Source organism: Lynx canadensis, chromosome B2 (genome assembly GCF_007474595.2).
Source record: "Lynx canadensis isolate LIC74 chromosome B2, mLynCan4.pri.v2, whole genome shotgun sequence".
NCBI classification, from domain to species: domain Eukaryota; kingdom Metazoa; phylum Chordata; class Mammalia; order Carnivora; family Felidae; genus Lynx; species Lynx canadensis.
The window spans coordinates 59,434,203-59,456,042 of NC_044307.1; the positions used below are offsets into that span (position 1 = coordinate 59,434,203).

The 21,840-nt window shown below is 33.1% G+C and overlaps 1 protein-coding gene across 1 annotated transcript in view; it reads right to left on the reverse strand.

Annotated features, from left to right (window-relative positions):
• The window catches only part of EYS (eyes shut homolog), a 1,650,074-nt gene that overhangs the window by 1,560,471 nt on the left and 67,763 nt on the right, over positions 1-21,840 (reverse strand). Inside the window, exons 3-4 of the mRNA XM_030315776.1 lie at positions 5,361-5,554; positions 4,013-4,143 (exon numbers count right to left, since the gene is read on the reverse strand). Of these exons, the coding sequence (XP_030171636.1) occupies positions 4,013-4,143; positions 5,361-5,554 (325 nt within the window). The remainder of the gene's footprint in view (positions 1-4,012; positions 4,144-5,360; positions 5,555-21,840) is intronic.

A 21,840-nucleotide genomic window follows, 5' to 3' on the forward strand; every position in this document is an offset into this window, starting at 1 on the left:
AAAGATCTCCTTACCAAAACATTCACTATGGATGACCCCATTGTCTAGCCAGTGCTGACTCTAAAGGTTACACCACTCTTCTGGTCAAACCCTTGTGTAGCTTCTGGGTCTTTGTGTATTTGAGAGCCATGAAAACTCACTGTGCAGCCTTCTTACATCATCATAGTGTAATTACATTAAGAGTCACTGCTTCCTCTTAGAGGATATATCAAGGATCTGCTTCTCAGGAGCCACAGATAGGGAGACATCCAACCTATCATAGTCTCTGAGATCTGATCCTTTTTTCACCCCCTCCAAAGACACCTATCTCTCCTATTTCCCTCAGCATAATCCTCTCTAATGTCTTACAACTTGCAATTCATTATCTTAACCTCTTGTACATTGCTTTGGACAGTACTGGACAGTTTCTTCCAAGATGCTTTCTTTTCATCCTCATCCATCCTCTACTGTATTTCAGAATGCTGACCTGTGACTTCTGCCAGGTCCTACTAATGTGCTATACTAGCAGAAAGTCAGAGGTGAGAGGAGAATAAGGTCAGCTATTCATTTCCTCTACTCCCACACTGACAGACTGTAGGTTGTCAGTAACTGTGTTTACATAAGTTCATAGTTCATGTCAGAATGTTCTATATTACAGCTACAGTTCTCTCCCTGGTTTCTATTAACTCCATTCTTAGCTTTCCTTTCAGCAGTGTGGAAGGGAAACAGCTCCACACTGTTCCTAAATTCGGGATGATCAATCACACGTTGCTGTTTTCCTTTAGCCCTTCTCAAATCCTTTATTCTTTTCATTCAACTCTTCTGGATTATTCTGAGTGAACCACAGCTGGTTTCCTTTGAATATTCAGACAACCTTTTAAAGCATTCTTCTAAATAATTTCTTTCATTTTCAGCAATCACCGTATCTCCCAAACTGCACTTTATTTAAAAAATTTTAACCAATGTATTGATTCCCTGGCTAAAATATTCCTCAGTCATATCAGAAAATCACCAAAGTTCTACCTGTCTGATTACTCTAAGGCATCAATTATCCATTTTCCATTTTCCACTAGGGTCCACTTGTACGCCACTTGCTCCCAGCAATGCTATTTATGATGCTTCACTACTGCTACTTATTGCTCTTAAAAATGACTTTTTTATACCAAGTTCATAGACATCTAAAGGTTTCAATAGTCTAGGTGTTGAGAGAAATGGTAGTTTATAGACACAAGTAAAAATTGACTCCTTTCTGACACCGTGTTGCTTGTGGTCACTAGATACCAAATAAATTCTTATAACTAACGGTTTACTCTCTTTCTCAAGGGGGTCATTTTGTTTCAGTTCCTCTCTCATCTAATCATAGGAATTCAGATCTAGTCCATATGCTTAAACAGAGAAACTGATACCATCATCAGTATTCTATTCTCCTCACTTCATTTCACTCCTTCCCAACCCCACATTTTTTTTCTCCCAAATTCAGAATACAGAGGAAACGCTTGGGTTGAGGTGTATGGATGTAGGAGGGAAAGAAATAAGGAGGGTTTTCAGCATTAATTCTGTCTGAGCTCAGCTCCTCTTAACCAGTAATTCTTAAAGTATGGTCTCCAGAACAGCAGTTGCAGCATCACTTGAGAATTTGTTAAAAATGCACATTTGCATTCCCCATCCCAGATTTATTGAATTAGAAACTCTAGGGGTGGAAATAGCTGTTTGTGTTTTAAAGAGCCCTTTAGGAGATTCTAATGCAGCTAAAATGTGTTACAGCCAAAGTGTGAAAATCATTAATCTAGGGGAAAAAATACCTTTTAAGATAGCTATGCATGGATACATTGTTTTTTTTTTTATTTAAAGGTATTTTAGTTGCAGCGCTTTCATTTTTCTTATTATTTTCAATCATTCCCTTAATCTCCTTTGAGACAAGAAAAAAAGGCTCCAAGACTATTTTTTGTCATTGTTTCAACTTCATGCTTTATTAATTTATATTGATTATGTCTTTATCGTTTCTTTGAGTCAGAGGTAGAAATGTGTTTGACTATCAGTGTGAGTTTAGGGTGTGGGAATCTGGGTACTGGAAATTCAGGTCTTGTGTTCCACATCTGTATCACACTCCTACTTATTTCTGAGGCTTAGGTTTTCACTCATCATTCAAATAAGACTTGTTATTTGTGTCTTGTTGAAGCAGTTCTGTTTTTACACTCCTCTTCACTTTCCTTATAGTTTACCTTCTATTAATAAAGAGTCTTATTTAACCAAAGAAGGGGACCATGTTTTTATTTAAGTAGACTGGAGATAAGCACAATTTTTGCCAATTCTTGAAGAATGTGGTAATTTCAACAACGAGAACACATATCGTGGGGCTCACATTAATTTCATGAGTAAGTTTGCTTCAAAGTTGTTACAACTAGCCTACCCACGTGACATGTTTCATCCATCTCAGGGAAATCTAACTCGAATTTCTACAGTGTTCATCCTATCTAGCACATGTTTAACAAAGCATTCAAGACCAAATTCCATCATTTTAAAATTAAGTCAATTAATTAATAATAGAACAATCAATTGAGAGTTGGCAACAATGCTATCTAGCTTTCCTGTTGATGATGAAATTTAAGACAAAGCCTTCTACACAACCACAATAATGCTAAAAATAAGGGCCAATAATATCATCATACCTAATAAAAAATGAAATCAATATTATATATGTGAGTGTATATTTACCCATATTTATAAAACACTACCCATTCTTCTAAATGATTATTTTTCTAAGTATCTTTACAAATATACTTGCACTATAAGGCTCAGAGCTAGAAATTATAAATTAAAAAGTCAATATTTTTAAAAGAATAAAAATTGAATTTATTGATAAATTAATATATGATTGAATGCATATACAAATTTGTGTGGACTGGTTAGATCTTCTAAGATATTGATATAATGAAGAAGCTTCTCTTCACTTTCTTTTGAAAATGTCACATTTTAAAAACTTAGTATGTTTTTTCAACTTTGCATTTAGATTCCTTTTGAAATTAATGAAAATTCTGTCCTTTGTACATCTGTAATGTGTATGCATATTGTTTTCTTTCAGCGTGTTTAAGGCTTTCCTGTATCATAGCTTATAATTTTCTGCTTTTATGAATATTCTAAAATTTTGAGGCTGTTTATTGCCCTTCGGTAATGCCCAACAGAACTTACTTTAAGCAGCCAGATAAAAGTCAAGCAAGTGTGAAGAGTACAAATTGTACTTCCTAATGGTGTGAGAAAGTATCCATAAAGCTATTTGAAATGGACTAAAATTCTAAGCCCGGATAACTAGGTCACTTCTGTCATTTACAAATGGGTAATTTTTAGCAAATTCTTATTTAAATAAAGCACTATTTCCCCAAATCCTGCCTAAAGACCCTAACTAAAAACTATCACCCGAGGTCTGCAAATTAAAGGGAGAGATGGTTTACTCTATACTTCTAAAATATAATAACAACACTGTCTGTGTATATCTACTATATACTTGTAGTTATCTCTTTTTTATACACCTTCAAATACTATTCAGTTATTCTAAATTCTGTTATAAAACAAATATATGTTTTATAACTGTTGACCAAATTATGCCTGAGAATATCTCAAGTATGTATTTAAAACAAACAATTCAGGGGCGCCTGGGTGGCGCAGTCGGTTAAGCGTCCGACTTCAGCCAGGTCACGATCTCGCGGTCCGTGAGTTCGAGCCCCGCATCGGGCTCTGGGCTGATGGCTCAGAGCCTGGAGCCTGTTTCCGATTCTGTGTCTCCCTCTCTCTCTGCCCCTCCCCCGTTCATGCTCTGTCTCTCTCTGTCCCAAAAATAAATAAACGTTGAAAAAAAAAAATTAAAACAAACAATTCATAAAACCCCAATTAAAATGTTTCTACTTCTACTTGAAAAAGAATATTAGATGCCATTAAATAAAATTTAAGCTTAAAATAGAACATTGTTTTATTTTTGTTCACATGGCTTTAAAACCCATATATTTTGTTCAAAAAATAAGAAAGTAATTAATCATACCTGCAATGATAATCTTTCTCTAATTTTGTACATGTGGTATTATCCTTGCAAGGAAATGACTCCTGTGGTGTTTGAAGTTGTTTCTTACAAAGCTTGCCTGTAAATATTGGTGAACAGATGTACATGGTGTCCTAGGAAAGATCAGAAAGTATTTTTTATAAAAGTTTTTGGATATTTCAAAGAAAATGAAATGATTCTTATCTGGAGAGACATAGAAGCTATTTTCATAAGCATATAGAAGTTCTCTGTGGAACAACATGAAAGATTATATTTTCTAAAATGTCACAACAGTGTATCCCATCTCATACACTTTTCCTACCACTTGAATGTAACATTCCTTAAACTGAGAATTAGAAACTATCACTTTCTCCTCCTTGTAGGTAAGCAACCTGTGATGCTCTTTCATTTTCAAGGCTATGTTTAAAAGGCCAGATAATGTCTGTCTAATTATCTTAGGATGCTTGCTCTTGGCACCCAGAGCTGTGAGGAATGCTCACAGCTGTGAGGAAACCTAGGCCTTACAGAGAAGTTACATTTAGGGTTCTGGATTGATAGCTCCAGTAGAGGGCCCAGTTGACAGCCAGCCAGTAGCAACCACCAGACATGTGAGTTAGGATGCCTTGAAGATATTAATATGAAATCATAATACAAATTCAATATGGATCTTATAAAAATAAAAAGTGAATTGTGGAAATTATTACATTATTTCCTAGTCTTATTTATTAAAATGTTAAAATATAAAAATATCAAATATACAAAATATTAAAAAGGAATAACAAAAAATGAAATGTTAACAAAATTACATTATTACATTATATTACATTACATTTTTAAAAAATGTTTAGTTACTTAATTTAAGAGAGAGCGAGAGAGCGTGAGTGGGGAGAAGGGCAAAGGGAGAGAGAGACAATCTTAAGCAGGCTCAATGCTCAGCGCTGAGTGTGCATGGGGCTGGATCTCACCACTGTAAGATCATGACCTGAGCCAAAATCAAGAGTCGGATTCTTTAAGCCACTGAGCCACCCAGGTGACCCTAAAGATTGTTTTTAAATGTTTTATTGTTTGTTTGTTCATTTTTTACTTAAAATAGGAAAAAAATGTAAATCAACAAATGAAGTATCTTTTCTGATATTCCCGAGTTTGAAATTTATAATATGTTAATGCAACTTTAATTATATTTGAACTTTTGTAACTATATATATATATATTTACCATTATATTTATTACATATTTACCATTATATTTTATATATATATATACATATATATATATACACGATATATCTATATCTACCTATCTGTATATCTATCTATCATCTATATCACTCTCTTGCTAAATTCAGACTTACATTTGCAATATGAACACAGTTAGTACCATTCTGACATGGTATTGAGGGACACTCACGGACATCAGTTTCATGGTTTTGATTGAAAAATCCTTCTGGGTATTCACAAATGTAAGCAGAGCTTTTGTTTTGGCAAATTTCTCCTTTCCAACAAGACTGAGAAATATAACATTTCATTGACTTCTCACAGTATGGACCTTAAAAGATTACACAGACACACAAAGAAAATATAAGCATAAAATGTAGCAAAACTCATTATAAAGAATGTCCTCAGAGTTCATTATAAAAAAAAAAGATGTATCATGGCATAATTTATGTGTCATAAAACATACCCATTGCAGATAATTTACACATTGCAAAATAACTTTTGCAAATGTGTAGAGATATTTGACCATCAGCACAATCCAGTTTTAGCATATTTTGATTACCCAAATAAGAATTATTTTATTATTACTCTTTGTTCCCAACTCCAGCCACAGACAACCATTAATCTTTCTGTCTCTATAGATTTGCTTTTCAGTGCATTTCAAATAAATGAAATGGTACAATATGTTGTCTCTTATGATTGACCTCTTTTGCTTGGGATAAAGTTTTTGAGGATTTGTAATGTTATATCATGTACCAATATTTTGTTATTTTTTATAGATAAAAAGTAATTGACAATATATACCTTTTGTTTATTCATTCATCAGTTGGTAAACATTTGGGTTGTTTCCACTTTTTAACATTTATTGAGATATAATAGACATATATAATTATATTAGTTTTAAGTTTACAACATAATGATTCAATATATGTAAATATTGCGAGATGATCACCACTTAAGTCTAATTAACATTCATCATTACCCATAGAGTTACAAAATTTTCTTGTAATGAGAACTTTTAACATCTACTCCCTTAGCAACTAACTTTTATGAATAATGAATTGAGGCACAAGTATTTGGGTGGATATGTATTTTCACATCTCCTAAACAAATTTCTTCCTGAGGTATATGGTAAATATATGTGTAACTTTTTTGTGTGTGAAAGTTTGTAAGGACTACTATTAATCCTTTCCAGATTTGCTAGGTCTATATAGGTTTTCTATTTCTTCTTGATACAATTTTAGTAATCTGTCTCTCTAGAATTTGTCTATTTATGTTAAGTAGTCTAATTCGTTGGTATTATGGTGTTCATAGTGTTTCTTTATAATTTTTAACTTCGAATGTCATTAATAATGTCCTCAATTCAAACACTTGGTTTTGTTGATTTGTGCTTTCTCTTATTTTTTTCTTATTCACTCCAACTGAAGATATATTCATTTTGTTTTTCACAAATATCAGTGTTTAGTTTCACTGATTTTTCTCTCATGTTTAAGTGATTTTTGCTCTAATCTTACTGTTCCCTTTCTTTTGTGTGCTTCTGGTCCAGTTTGTCTTCTTGCTCTGTTTTTTTTTTTTTTTTTTTTTTTTTTTAAGGTAGAAACTGAGAATATTGATTTGAGACAGTTTTCTTTTTTAATGTAGAAATTTAGAACTATAAATTTCCCTATCAGCATTGTTTTAGCTATATTTAATAAATTTTGATACAGTGTGTGTGTGTGCATGTGTAATTTCTTCTTTGACTAGGTTACTTTAGAAATTTGTTCAATATCCAAATATTTGCAAATTTCCCAACAGTTTCTGTTGCTGATTTCTAAGTTAATTCTGTTAAGATTGGTAAGCATATATTGCCTGAATCTTATTTTTCCCCACTTAGTTATTTTAATGAGTACAAATCAGAGGGTTTTAAAAAATTTATTTCTAATGTTGTGCAACCATCACCACTATATAATTCCAGAATATTTCCATCACCCCCCAAAAAACCCTATGACTATTAATGACCTTCAGTTGCCCTTTCCTCAATGTCTTTGCACCCACTAATGTAATTTTTGTTCTATGGATTTTAAATTCTGAATTTAAATCTATGAATTTAAAATTCATAAAATTATGCATGTTAATTCTTTCAAATTTATTGAAACTTATTTTATGGGTATCTTCATTTGTTTATATATTGTCTACCAGCACCATAGGTGAGCAAGTGCGTGTTTGGTACTTGATGCAATGACAGAATGATTGCCTCCTTGAAGTTTGTGCCCTGGACAAGTCACTTGCCTCCCTCTTGTCCCCACACTGATAAAATCATGTGAATAGAATTAATAAAGTGATGCTATTAAGGGCCAAGCCTCGGAGTTCTGCTGTAGTTTTTGTAAGACCTGGATCACTAGGTGTTTTACTGCAGAGCTGAGAAGGTTTTGTGAGATTGTATTCAATAGGTTTTCATTAGGCACATCATTGTGGCAATAAAAAGTAACTACAGTAGTGGCCTGACAATTCTTGCCTTATTTGTTAATTCCTAGATTTCAATAACATAACTTACTCTTTCATTCTTGTTCGCTTGAACAGGGCTTTGGGCAATCCACACATGTTAGAGATGAATGGGAAAATATCTGACTTTCTGCTAAAAAAGGCAAATTGACCTCCAGAAATTATCTACAGAACGTTTTAAAAAGTATTTGTATTCCAAGTTCATAAACTTCGTTAACCAATTCTCTGTATATGTCAAAGCTAACAAGTATGTAACATTTTCATTAGAAATAAAGTCTTTACATCAAACCCATTCATTGTTTTGTGAACAGGAACATCAAGAAGCATTTAGTATGAAAAATTAGCAACAGTATACAAGACAAAAAAACCCACTTAGATGATATGCTGTTAATTCATTTGAGGTTTGGATTGTGTGTTAAATTTTAAAAACAACAACATAAAGGCAGTATAAAATGTTGAATGACCACACCACTGACATTATTATATTAAAATAAAGCAACCTCGGGGTGCCTGGGTGGTTCATTCGGTTAAGCATCCGATTTCAGCTCAGGTCATGATCTCATGGTCCGTGAGTTCAAGCCCCGCATCAGGCTCTGGGCTGAGGCTCAAAGCCTGTGCTCAGAGCCTGAAGCCTGCTTCAGATTCTGTGTCTCCCTCTGTCTCTGACCCTACCCCGTTTATGCTCTGTCTCTCTCTGTCTCAAAAATAAACATTGGGGCGCCTGGGTGGCGCAGTCGGTTAAGCGTCCGACTTCAGCCAGGTCACGATCTCGCGGTCCGTGAGTTCGAGCCCCGCGTCAGGCTCCGGGCTGATGGCTCGGAGCCTGGAGCCTGTTTCCCATTCTGTGTCTCCCTCTCACTCTGCCCCTCCCCCGTTCATGCTCTGTCTCTCTCTGTCCCAAAAATAAATAAACATTGAAAAAAAATTTTTTTAAAAATAAACATTAAAAATAAATAAATAAATAAATAAATAAATAAATAAAGCAACCTCTAATTTCAGGAAATCAGTACATGAATAATTATTTTGATCAAAAAAAGAAATGAATGTGTATTTCTCAATGTTGTTATATATTAACATCATATTATTCTACTCCATAATTAAAAATAGGGAATAATATTTAATTATATTTAAGACATAGATGTTAGCATCATGGTAGGATACTTTATGAATGATACTACATTATATGATTGTAATTCTTGGTATTTCCATTGCACATATATGTGTATTTTTTTTTATAAATTCCTTAAAACAAATTTTGGATTTATAAAGGGCCATAATTATCCGGTGTAGATTTTAATTTTCTTTCAAGTTAAACTAATTTTCCTAGGGGTTAAGCAACTTTGCACACATCACATAATTAGTTAATTAATGACAAATTAATAATAAAATTTTGTGCATTCCACCTAATCCTATTATAATTCTATGCTCTTTCACCACACTAGATTAGTTCAAAAAAAAAAAAAGTAGAAGATTCAAATACCAATTGATTTTTACCATTAATCTAACAATGAAACTCTAGTACAACATTAAGTTGTCCAACATTTTATGTGGAATACAAAAAAGACACAAAAATAATTATTTACTTGGCTTCTTCTACAAACAAAATTATTTAATCTAAATATGAATCTTTTGTCATTTATGCAGTTTTCCAATCTTTTACATATGTTTTCATCCTTTTAACAGGGAATTTCTAGTTAAAAAATAATTTTGGTGAATTCCAGTTTATTTATTTATACTTTTTTTATGGATTGTGATTTCAGCACCATGTCTAAGAGCTCTCCTTCAGTCATTATATTCCAAATGTTTTCTTCTATAAAATTGTTATCAAAACTCTAGAGTTTAGTTTTGTAATAATGTCATAGCAAATGACATAGCATATAGAAAGTAATGTGTTAAGAATATAAGAAATATATTGCATGGGTAATTAAAAAACATTTATAAAGAATAATAAACTATGTGTGATTGTAGTTACTCTATCATTGTTATTGTTCTATTAATGGATATGTGGTTTCTTCCAAGATATTAAAATTGCAGACCAAACTGTGATTACCTAAACATTAATTGAATTGTGTTTATGAAGCTTGACATGTAGTATTATTCAAGAAAGAATGGCAAGATTAAGAGAAATTTACTCTTTAGTGTGACCTGATATACTGGGCTTAATGGAAGTTTTGTGCAAAGTAGATCATGAGTAAGGGAGATGATTTCTCAGAAAAGAATGGATGTTGGAATTGTCATTCATCACAGAAGATTAGCACTGCTAAAGAGAATTGAAGATTCATAAAGATGAAAAGAGGTTCTTCTCTTGGCCTCAGAAACTTGAGGCCTAGGACTCTAATAAAGGAGATATATTAGGGCACTCTCATTGAGGAGGAATATAAGTGGTCCACTAACACTAGGTCCTAACCTCAGGGTCAACTGGGTCTTTGTATGAGCTAGTCTAAATGTTCTCCATGATGTGAATTCAGAGGTCAACTTATCTAATGTCTAAGTAAAAATTTCCTGACTTAACTCCTTTTTATTATCCTCTTAATAATGCCATATTGTGCAGTGATAGTGTGGATTTAGCATTGTTATAGGAAATTAAAAAGAGATTTTTGTACAAACTTGATACAAAGTAGCATGGGTTAGTGGCAAAGAATCATAGTGGCCTGAAATGATCCACCAAATAGTAAAGAAGGAGCCAGCAACCAGGTAAGCTGATATCTCACGGTGACAACCATATTGGTTTTTGGAACACTGTGGCAGAGACAGTAAAGCTTCCAGTTATGCAAAAGACTACCTGAACTTCATAGACACCATATATGTTCTAGCCAATGTTTCCTTTTTAAAAATTCTGGGTGTCTAGACCAAGTCAAAGTCTTTGAGTACTAATATATATTCTTCCGTCTCTCACTTTTCTTGCACTCACCACGTGAAAGTCACATGTTCTAATGGTATATCTGGATTTCTGAGTTGCTACTTGGAAAAGGTCTGCCCTGCAGAGGCACCAGACATTCAATGGCCTTCATGTGAATAAGAAAAACATTGATCTAAGGTGTATTAGCTAATTCAACATAACTCAGCCTAATATGACTATTACAAAACATTTTACCAAATTGGGTTCTGCCACAACAAGAACTTAAAATTTATGGTATAAATTTTAATTTATGAGTGGAGAGCAGTGAAGAAATGTGAAAGGCTGAAAATATAACAATCCCCATTATAAGATATCACCTAATATAGCTTAAAAGGAACTTGAATGCATACTTATTCAACAGCTATAACAGAGGTGGTTGGAAAATAACAAAATTAGGGGTACTTGGTGACTCAGTCAGTTAAGCATCTGACTTCGGCTCAGGTCATGATTTCATGGTTTGTGGGTTTGAGCCCTGCGTCGGGCTCTGTGCTGAGAGTTCAGAGCCTGGAGCCTGCATCGGATTCTGTGTCTCCCTCTCTCTCTGCCCACCCCTGTTTGTGCTCTGTCTCTCCCTCCCTCTTAAAAATAAACATTAATTTTTTTTAAGAAAATAACAAAATTAGTAGAATGTTTCAGTTGCTATTTACTGGTTTTGGCAAAAAATACATAAAATAGATGTACTAGGGAATATTTGCAAACACAAATGTGAGAATGTATGTATGGGAAATATTAGGGACCAATATGAAGAATGAAAATGAAGTATGGTTATTTATGGGTATGGATTTGGTGTGGCTTAGAATATGGGTTGTTTCTATTTCTTCATTTTATTAAAGTGTTTATGTAAGTCACTATGTGAAAATAAACCACATTATATCAAAATACAGGGCATAAAAAAAACTTTGTTCAATGTAAAAACAATTATTGAAGGGTAAATGCATAGGTAGGTGACATATCTTTCCATTTTAGACTTATTAAAATGCTAAGGCACATGTTCACTGCCAGCTGAATTTGCATACAAAGCTACATTTTGTTTTGTTATGTTTTATATGAGCAGCTACATAAAGCACAAGTAAATCATGCAAAAACTTTAGGGAAGCATAATATAATATATCTAAAAAAACATAGCCTATTTGGTAGGAACAATTCAGGAACCTGAATTTAAAAATAAGCACTTAAATAGCTCAAAAAATGTTATCATAGAGAAAGGAAATAATTTAAAGTTAACATCAATAGTTCAGATTCTTCAGAGTTCTTTTTTTAATTTTTTTAATGTTTATTTATTTTTGAGAGACAGAAAAAGACGGAGTGTGAGCAGGGGAGGGGCAGAGAGAGAGAGAAAGACACATAATTTTAAGAGGTTCCAGGCCCTGAGCTGTCAGCACAGAGCCCAATGCAGGGCTCGAAATCACAAGCCATGAGATCATGACCTGAGCTGAAGTCAGACACTTAACCGACTGAGCCACCCAGGCGCCCCAGATTCTTCAAAGTTCTTAAAAAATAAAATAGGTTTGTTAGTTTCATTTCAATAAAGTTTAAAATATAAAAATTACAATTCATTTCTAATGAAAAATAAACATACATGAAAATGCAAGCTGCAGACAACAAAGTGGCATTTTTTACCCAATTAACCTGAAATACTTTCTCTTTTCAAAGTGTGGGGCAGAAACAACAAATGCTTTCATTGTGACTGATATGCATTTGGCATCTAATGTATCAAAGTGTTTTTTAGCTCATCATATATATTTCTTTTTAATTTACCATTCTTTAAAATTAAAAAAATGTTCACATATTTTGTATTTATTCTGCATTAAAGAATATTAAATATCTGCTATGAAAGGTTATTTTTCTCTTTTGAACATGCATCTTGCAAAAGAATATTGGAGTAACAGTGAGGGAGAGAGATAAAAATTTCCTGATCATATCAACTGACATATTCCTATCAGTCAATTGATGTATATATCTATGTATTGTACGCATGTATGATGTTATCTTTCTATCCTTCCCATTTAGGTACTCAAAAATACAATCATTTATTGTAAGTGTTAAGAAAATTAGTGTACATGGGTGCCTGGGTGGCTCAGTTGGCTAAGCATCCCACTTTGGCTCAGGTCATGATCTCATGGTTTGTGGATTCGAGCACCACATCAGCTCTGCACTGACAGCCTGCTTCGGATTCCATGTCTCCCTCTCTCTCTGCCCCTCCCCCACTCGTGCTCTGTCTCTGTCTCTCTCTCTCTCTCTTTCTCAAAAATAAATAAACATTAAAAAAAAAGAAATAAAGAAAATTAGTGCACAGAAAGCAGTAGTTCCTTTGTTTGGAACTAAAATTAGAATTTTTCTGGCAGAGAATAAATTTATCTGTATATTATTAATTTTAAAATGGTGATGAGCCTGTAATGAGTTGAAAGTGTTTGGTCACAACTATTCAAGAAGTGCTTGAGAAAGAGCATTACCATGTTGGAGTATTTATGTAAAGGAAAAGCAGGGAAATAGAGAGATTGGGTTATATTTGGATCACTAGGTCACTTATCCCAAATCTTTACAACATTTGAATATATCTCATGATTATGTGTGATATTGTTGGATCTCTTAAAACCAACTATGGTGGGATACATACTATCAAAATTAAGTAATTTCCTTTACTTATATTGATTATAGAGGTGGACTCCAAAGTCCTCACTTGAGGCTTGAACAACATGCAGTCACAACTAAAAATATATCATTGTAGGGTGCCTGAATGGCTCAGTCAGTTAATTGTCCAACTTTTGGTTTCAGCTCAGGTCATGATCTCAGTTTTGTGGGTTCGAGCCCTACATCATGCTCTGTACTGACATCTTGAAGCCTGCTTGGGATTCTCTCCCTCCCTCCCTGCCCCTCCTCCACTCTCACTGTCTCTGTCTCTCTCAAAATAAACAAATAAACTTAAAGAAAAATGTACCATTTTAACTACTGGTGATTTTGTTTACTTTTTCTCTTGAACCTAACATCTTCTCGGACTTTTTGTTTGTTTGTATGTTTGTCTTGCTGATATATATCCTCAATAATCTGTTCATGTTATTTGGGTAGGTCACAATGTTTCTGATTTTTAGCATACCTAGGATGTTATTTGCTTGGCCTTCATGCTTGAACACAAGTTCATCTGTGTATAAAATTAAATGATGAATGTAATTTGGGTTTAGAGCTCAGTAGATAAGAAAGATGTAGCTTATTTTTTTTTAACTCTGCCATTTTGTGCAGCTCATAAAGAAGTTTGATGCTAATCCGATTATTTTTGTAAATTCCCTGTTATTTTGTTATTTTTTAGGGTTGGGTTATTGGTTGAGCCCTTCTTGAATTTCTTAGGAATTTTAACATTTTCACCAACATGTGTTTTAGAGTATCTTTATTTTTCCTACTTAATACTGTCTTGACCATTTCAATCTACTCCAGTCTTTCTTCAGATTCCTTCTTTTTTTTTCATTTTACTCTTTTATTTACTATTTTTATATTTTATTAATTTCTCCCCTCTTTGATTTTGTTGCTTCCTTCTGGAATTTCTATTATATAAAGCCTGGCATATCTATAGCCATCTTCTATGATGCACGTTTCCTCTTGGTTTTTTTTTCCATGTTTTATTGTTTGCTTTCTGCTTTGGAAGAAGCCCTCAACTATATCTTTAAACAGAAACACTAATTATTATACATGCTCTTTTTTAGGTCTGCGATTTTTAAATTAGTGATCATGGATTTAGTTTTTAAGAAACGTGAAATTATTAATAATTGTCAAAGTATCCTTTTGGATGCTCCCCAAAATACTTATTTTTTCCCTTAATTAGTACAGCTTTGTCAATAATTTATCACCTCCATTCAAATATAAGCTCCAGTCAGGTAGGTAATTTTGTCTACTAACTGACTTTACAAGCAAATAAAATAGTCCTTATCTTTGTCAAATTTACAATTTCTCCTCTAAATGTTAGTGAATGTAGACTCTTGTATAGGATTTCAGTGTTCTGGTCGTAAGGGAGGTTTACGATGGGCAGCTAGGTGGAAATACTGACACCTGATCTTCCCAGGATGAGATTTCCTCACGTCTTTTAGCAGCCTTAAGTTCCATAAATCTCTGATTATCATTACCATTATCTGTGCTTACTTTAGGATTTTCCTTTGTTAGAATGCTCACTTCTGAGAGTTATTCCTTTTTTTAACTTTCTTTCTTCTCATCTAAGTCCACTTTACAGAAGATTAGCCCATCTCTGTATTTTCTTTGATTTTCTATCTAGCTTCCTCGTCTGCACTAAGATCTTTTCTAAAGTAGTTATCCCAATTCTTCCTAATGGAGTTTTTAAATTAATGTTCCTGAAGATTGCCTAGTGACCCATTCTTACAAGTTTGACTCTAAGCTTGGAATCTCTCCAAGATTTCAAAATAGGAAGAACTGCTCTTTTGACTGCCAAAGTATTTTATAGTGAAATGTTTCAAGCCATGTTTTTTTCTGTCTTGGTTTTTTAACCTATATAATACAATTACCTTACAATTTTCCCAGAATTCCTGAAAATAAGTTTGATAATGGTCCCCAATGTATTCCCCAGCAATGCCATGGTTGTTCATTTTAATGGAATGTGTAATGGAAAGGGATATAAACATACATACTTAGACTCCCAAATTAATCAAGCTTTCAGACTTTTCTCACTTAAAAAATATTATTTCCCACAGATATGAAGTAAAACACTACTCTGATCCAGTAATTTAGATTAATGTTATGTTTACCAATATTTACTTTGTATCAAGTAATATAGTAACACAGAAACAGATTTTGATTGCATGAAGTCATGAGTTTACACAGAAATAGAGTAGATGTAAAAGATGAGTGAATAAATACATAATATGTTTAATGGTGGTAAATGGTGATATTGGTGATAAATGGAGAAAAAAGTTGCAGTGTATTTCAAACAAGGAGTTCTGGAAGGTAAGGCTACTTTGTACAGGGTGGTCAAGGAAAACCTCAATAATGAGGGGAATAACTGAGACCTATGGAGAGAAAGAAATGAGTCTTACAGCTATCTTGCAAAAGAGTAATTTCAACACCCAACTCCCCTCACCTTGATGTATTTTTCATTTTTTTGAAGTACATAATACCTTCTAAAATAATATATATTACAAGGATTAGTTATATTTATGATTTATTGTCTTCATTCAAACTAAGATCCACACAGGTAGCTAATTTTGTCTGTTTTGTTAAATGACCTTTCATAAGCAAATAGAACGCAGATGCCCCACAAGACTTCCCATAAATATTTGTCGAATGAATGCATGAATGAATAAATGAACAAAGAACACTTAGGCAGAGACAACAGCAAGTGTGAAGACTCTGAGTTGAGAGTATGCTACGCTGTTCAATAGCAGAAACAAAGCTAAAGGACTGATCAACAAGGGGATACAAAAGGAGATAAGTTACAAGAAAGAAGGTCAGAAGGAGGGTGAAATGAGCTATTTCAGAAACATAGGCTTTTGTCCCTTTTATGTTAAATTTTATGGAAAGACAATGGAGCATTTTGGGCTGAGGTTTGGCATAATCTCACATTTTTAAAAGATTGCTTGAAAGTAGATTGTTGATGGCCAAGAAGAAAAATGGAGCGAAGAGACCAGGTTTTAGACTACTGCAATATTCCAGACATAGAATTATGGGACTTGGATTAAGATGCTAATGAAGAAGAAGGTGAGGAGGATCAGATTCTAAATATACGCTAGAGATAAAGACTGCTAGATTTGCTGATGGATTTAAAAGAGAAAGAAAAGATAATAATAACTCAATGTTTTTTTTGTTGTTTATTTTTGTTTTTTTGTTTTGTTTTTTGTTTGTTTGTTTTTGATGTGAGCAACCAGAAAATGAGGTAATCAGTTGGTTGGCTGACTGACTGATTTTTTTCTGAGATGAGAAAACAGGACTTAGGAGAAGAAATTGGAATTCAGTTTTAAACATGTTGATTTTGAGATATCTATTACACTTACAAATGAAGATGTCTTATAGGCAGTTAATCATAGTGATATGGACTTTGGGAATGAAGTCTAAACTGAAGATTTAAGTTGAGATTCTCTATCATATAAATAATATTCAAATCCGAGGGACTGGATGCGATCACTGAGGGAATAAATGTGGATACAGAAGAGAGCTTTGAAGTTTAATTCTTTGGTGCATGTCAATATACAGTAGAAATTATAGAGATAGAAGAGTATTCTGAAAAGGGATTTAGAAAGAACAACCAAAGAGTAAGGAAGCAGTTGATAAACAAGAGTGTATGTAGTATGTAAGAAGTTGAGTGAAAAAAAATTTCAGAAAAAGAAAGTATGTCAAATGCTACTAAGGCTAAGGTAAGATGAAGGATTAGATTGAATTAGTTAACAATTAGGTTTAGCAAAGGGGATTTAAACTGCCATTGATAGAGATGTTTTTGTGGAGTGGTGGGGATAAACATTTACTTACATGGGTTCAAGAGAGAATAAGGATGTATATAACTCCTGGGTGTTGAAAGTGGAGTAGTCTTACATTAAAATAAATAAATAATAAATAAATAATGAATGAATGAATGCATAAATAAATATATAAATAAATAAATAAAAGAAGGGGCATCTGGTTGGCTCAGTCGGTTAATCTTCTAACTTCGGCTCAGGTCATGATTTCATGGTTGGTGTGTTTGGGCCCCACATCAGGTTCTGCGCTGATAGCTCAGAGCCTGGAGAGTGCTTTGGATTCTGTGTCTCCCTCTCTCTGCCCTTTCCCCTCTTGCTCTCTCTCTCTCAAATAAAATAAACATTAAAAAAAAATCAAAGTGGAGTAGTCTCTGACCCAGTAGTATCCAGAATTTCACCTGAAATCTCATTAGAAATGCAGAATATCAGACTCCATTCCAGAGCTATCGAAAGAATATCTGATTTTAACAAAATCACCAAATGATTAATATCTAAACCAAAATTTATGAAATACTTGTCTAAATATCTCTTAAGTTTTATTTCATGAAGAACAGTAACATGAAGTAGAAACTAAGGAGCTCTTTGGAGTTTGTGGAGCATGTTTGTGAAAAGATGGGTTGAACTGTTTAGGGAGGGATGTTTGAGAATCGAGACAAGAAAGAGGGTGGTTTCTGGACTAATGTATTTGAGTAGGGTAGACAGAAATATGGGATTCTGTCAACAGGAAGAGGGATTAGCTGTGGTGGAAGGCACCAATATATAAGAAGAGAGACTGAGTTAGGTAGGCAAAGAATTAAGTTGATAGGAGGTGTGCATGCAGAGCCTCAAGGTCTTTTTCTGATTGATTTTAATATTTGTTGAAATGTGAAAGGATGATATCAATGGAGTAAAATGAAAGGGGTGGAGGTTTGAAGAGAAAAGATCAGTATGAAATGGTTGTCATGAATATTGACAAAATGCAATATTAAAATCCAAGTATCAATGATTATTGTTTTTATATCCAAAAATAAATAAAAGTAACACAACCATTTACACATGGGCCAAATACTTTAAACTAAAATTCTTAAGCAGAAAATCTCTTAAATTAGCTAAGTAACTTTTATTTTAATGGAAATCATAATGGGTTTCTATACAACAAACTAATTCTGCTATCCTAAGAGAGTGCATGTGTCCATAAAAAGCAAAACAAAACAAAACAAAAGCAAAAAAAAAAAAAAACACAAAAACAATCAATGGAAGATCATCAATGTTTTATTATGACTTCAGTAAGTTCTTTGGGTCAATCCTTTAATGAAGTGTCAAAAATTTCCAAAGCAATTCTGTGTAAAATAATGTAGTAAGCTAGTTGGATATTTTATTCATGTGAATTCATTTCAGTGTACTTTCATGTAAAAATGAAGCTATTGTACTTGAAGGATAGGCCACACAAAGGCATCACCCAATGGAAGAGTAATTTGCTTTTCATTCTTATGGGAAGAGAAAGAAATGGTTGCTAGAAACACTTTTCAAGGACTAGAAAAGTGAAATAAGCAGCACATGCAAGCAAATGAGAGAACAAATAGCTATCTTGTTGACCCATGTTTGATTATAGTTTTAAGACTTTGTTAAGATGAATAATTGATTCAAAATAAGAAAGAATATTTAATGCAAATACTTAACATTCATCTATGCTAAAACTAATTGTATGAAAGTTTTATATTTGGGTATTTCTGATAGATAAAAAATACTTTTAGGTTATTCATTTTATGCACACCTCAACAAACATCATTTGAGTACTCTTACTCTTGTTATTAATTCAGTTTCAATTATGCATGGTAAGATATTTTAACAGTTAAAAATACCAACTTTGTTAACTTCCTAATGTGTGGCTCTCACTGCTCTGCTCTTCCAGTCATATCAGCAGGGTTGAGCCTACAAACTATTACAAAGATCTGAATACCTAAAATTTTCCTTTACAGCAAAGATCTGCAGTGTTTTTTTTTTCTATAAAGAGCTAGATAGTAATTATTTTACAACTTGTGGGCCATAGGGTCTCTTGAACTCTAGTATTGTATCATAAAAGCAGCTGTAGACTATATGTAGATGCAGGAGAGTGACTATTTTTTGCTTTTACGTTTGCATAAAAATAGTTTTTAAAGCACTTTATTAGTATTAACCTAGCAATTTTGTGAAATAGACATTGTCATTAACCCATTTTTATAGAATGGATGTTTGTGTCTCCCCCAAATTTATATGTTGAAACCCTACACCTCATGTGATTGTATTAGGAGGTAGGGCCTTTCAGACATAATTTAAATATAGGATTAAATAACATTAGAAGGGTAGAACCCTTATGAATGGGATTAATATCCTTATAAAAGTCACAAGGAAGCTTTTTTCACTCTCTGCTCTCAACTATGTGGGGATAAGACGTCAGCAGTCTGTATCCTGGAAGAGGGCCTTAACTGGAATTTAACTACAGTGATACCCTGATCTTGGACTTCCAGTCTGCAGAACTGTTATAAATGAATTTTTATTGTGTGTAAGCCACCCAATCAGTGGTATTTTTGTGATAGCACCCTGACTTGACTAAAATGGTCATTGTGGGTAAGATATTTAGGCACATGAAAGCTATAGCTCAATGCATACATCATTCTTACATCATTAATAAGAAACTTTGAGGAATGTCTGCAAGAAACACAAAATGCAAAACTGCATTTAGAGTAGTACCCAAAGTCTTGTGAATCATGCTTAGGACAAAAAAAATAAAAGGCACATAGAAACAAACAGATCTGGCCCCTAAAATAAATCCATTCACATCCTCAAACTTGAAGCAGCAGTAGGCTGAAATCAAAAGGCTCTTAGATCACTGATCTGGAGTATGAGCAACTGTGGTGAAATCCAAATTTAATTTTAGTCATGCATTGACAAAAAGATCATAAGTCACATATCCCAATGTGCAATTTTAGCTCAGGATACATGAGACTATGTACTATTCATCTTCCAAAGTTTTCATCTAATAAATAAAAATTTTTCCAGTAGAGAAAACTGCATTTCCAATTAGAGAACTACTTTTGAGCAACAGCAACAACTGATATTAACAAAAAAAAAAGGAAAGATCTGCTATTAATACTAAAATTATCTGTCTCAAGGTTACAATTACTGTATCTCCAATTAAGTAGGTGAGTAAAGCCTCTATAAATCTAATTTCATTTTCATGTTTAATCAAAGCCTTAAAGATTAGAACAGGGATCTACCCAATCTCTGGCCGAAAGTACTTCAATATCCAACACCAGATAAACAGACGTTTCTCAGTGAAAGTGAAAAAAAAAATTCATATGACACATATGAAAAGAATTGGTACCTCAAAAGAGGAGTTAAAAGACACAGAACCCACCCTTCTCTGGAGCAGAGATGCTGCTAGAAGGAACATAGCATAGAGATGTACAATTCATGGACTGATAAAACATAAGATGTGTTTTTTAAAGAGAAAAAAAGTCAATCTTTTAATAATTCTAACCAAGGGGATTAAAATATAATAAAATAATTAATTATTCTATGCTAATAAATACTGAAAACTAAAAAACATATACTAAAGTTAACAGAGATAAATACAAAATGATTAATATATCAATATTTCCATTTAGAAAGTGAAAACCAAGTAAAAGAATGGGACAAAATATGTTTAACACCCATAACCAGCAAATAGGGCCTATTATGAATTCCTAACAAATCAAGAAAAATTATATCAATATATATAATGTATATGTATATGCCTATGTTATAAGTGTGTATATTTTACACAAACACCTGCCATATGTATATTGCAAGAGACTTAAATAGACCTTTCACAAAGGAAGATAATAAATGTCCATTAAAATTCAAAGTTTTCAATATTATTAGTGTGTGTATATATATATATATATATATATATATACACATAGGTGTATATATAATATGTATATTATATATATGTATATATATAAATTAAACCAAAATGAAATGCTGTTACATACTTGCCGTGAATTTGAAAAAAAGTAGGTGAACACAGAGTGATGTGTGATGATGATATATCACACACATATATATATATATGTGATATATCACACATAATATATATCCTTACAAAAAAACAAACAAGAGACAAGTGCAGGAAAGCTTATAGTAGCATCATTCATATTTGCCTCAAATTGAAAACTGACTAAATGATGTCCATCATTAGAAGAGAAATATAATTTTGATATATTCATACAAACAGTACACAGCTATGTGTTTAGCTAAGGTTAAACTCTCCCAGATTATCTGTACATTGATTTTATATCCTCCACTTTACTGAATTCATGTATAAGTCCTAGCAATTTTTTGGTGGTGTCTTTTAGGACTTCTTTCTATATCATACACAAAAATAAATTCATAATGGATGAAAGACTTAAATGTGAGACAAGAAACCACCAAATCCTAGAGGAGAACACAGGCAGTAACCTTTATGACACTGCAGTAGCAACTTCTTACTAGACATGTCTCCAGAGCAAGGGAAACAAAAGAAAAAGTGAACTATTTGGAGCTCATCAAGATAAAAAGCTTCTGGACAGAAAAAAAAATCAACAAAACTAAAAGACAGCCTATGGAATGGAAGAATATATTTTCAAATCACATATCTAATAAAAGGTTAGTATCCAAACTCTATAAAGAACTTATCAGACTCAAGACCCAAAAAACAAATAATCCGTTTAAGAAATGGACAGAAGGCATAAACACACCTTTTTCCAAAGAAGGCATCCAGATGGTCAACAGACACATGGGAAGATGCTC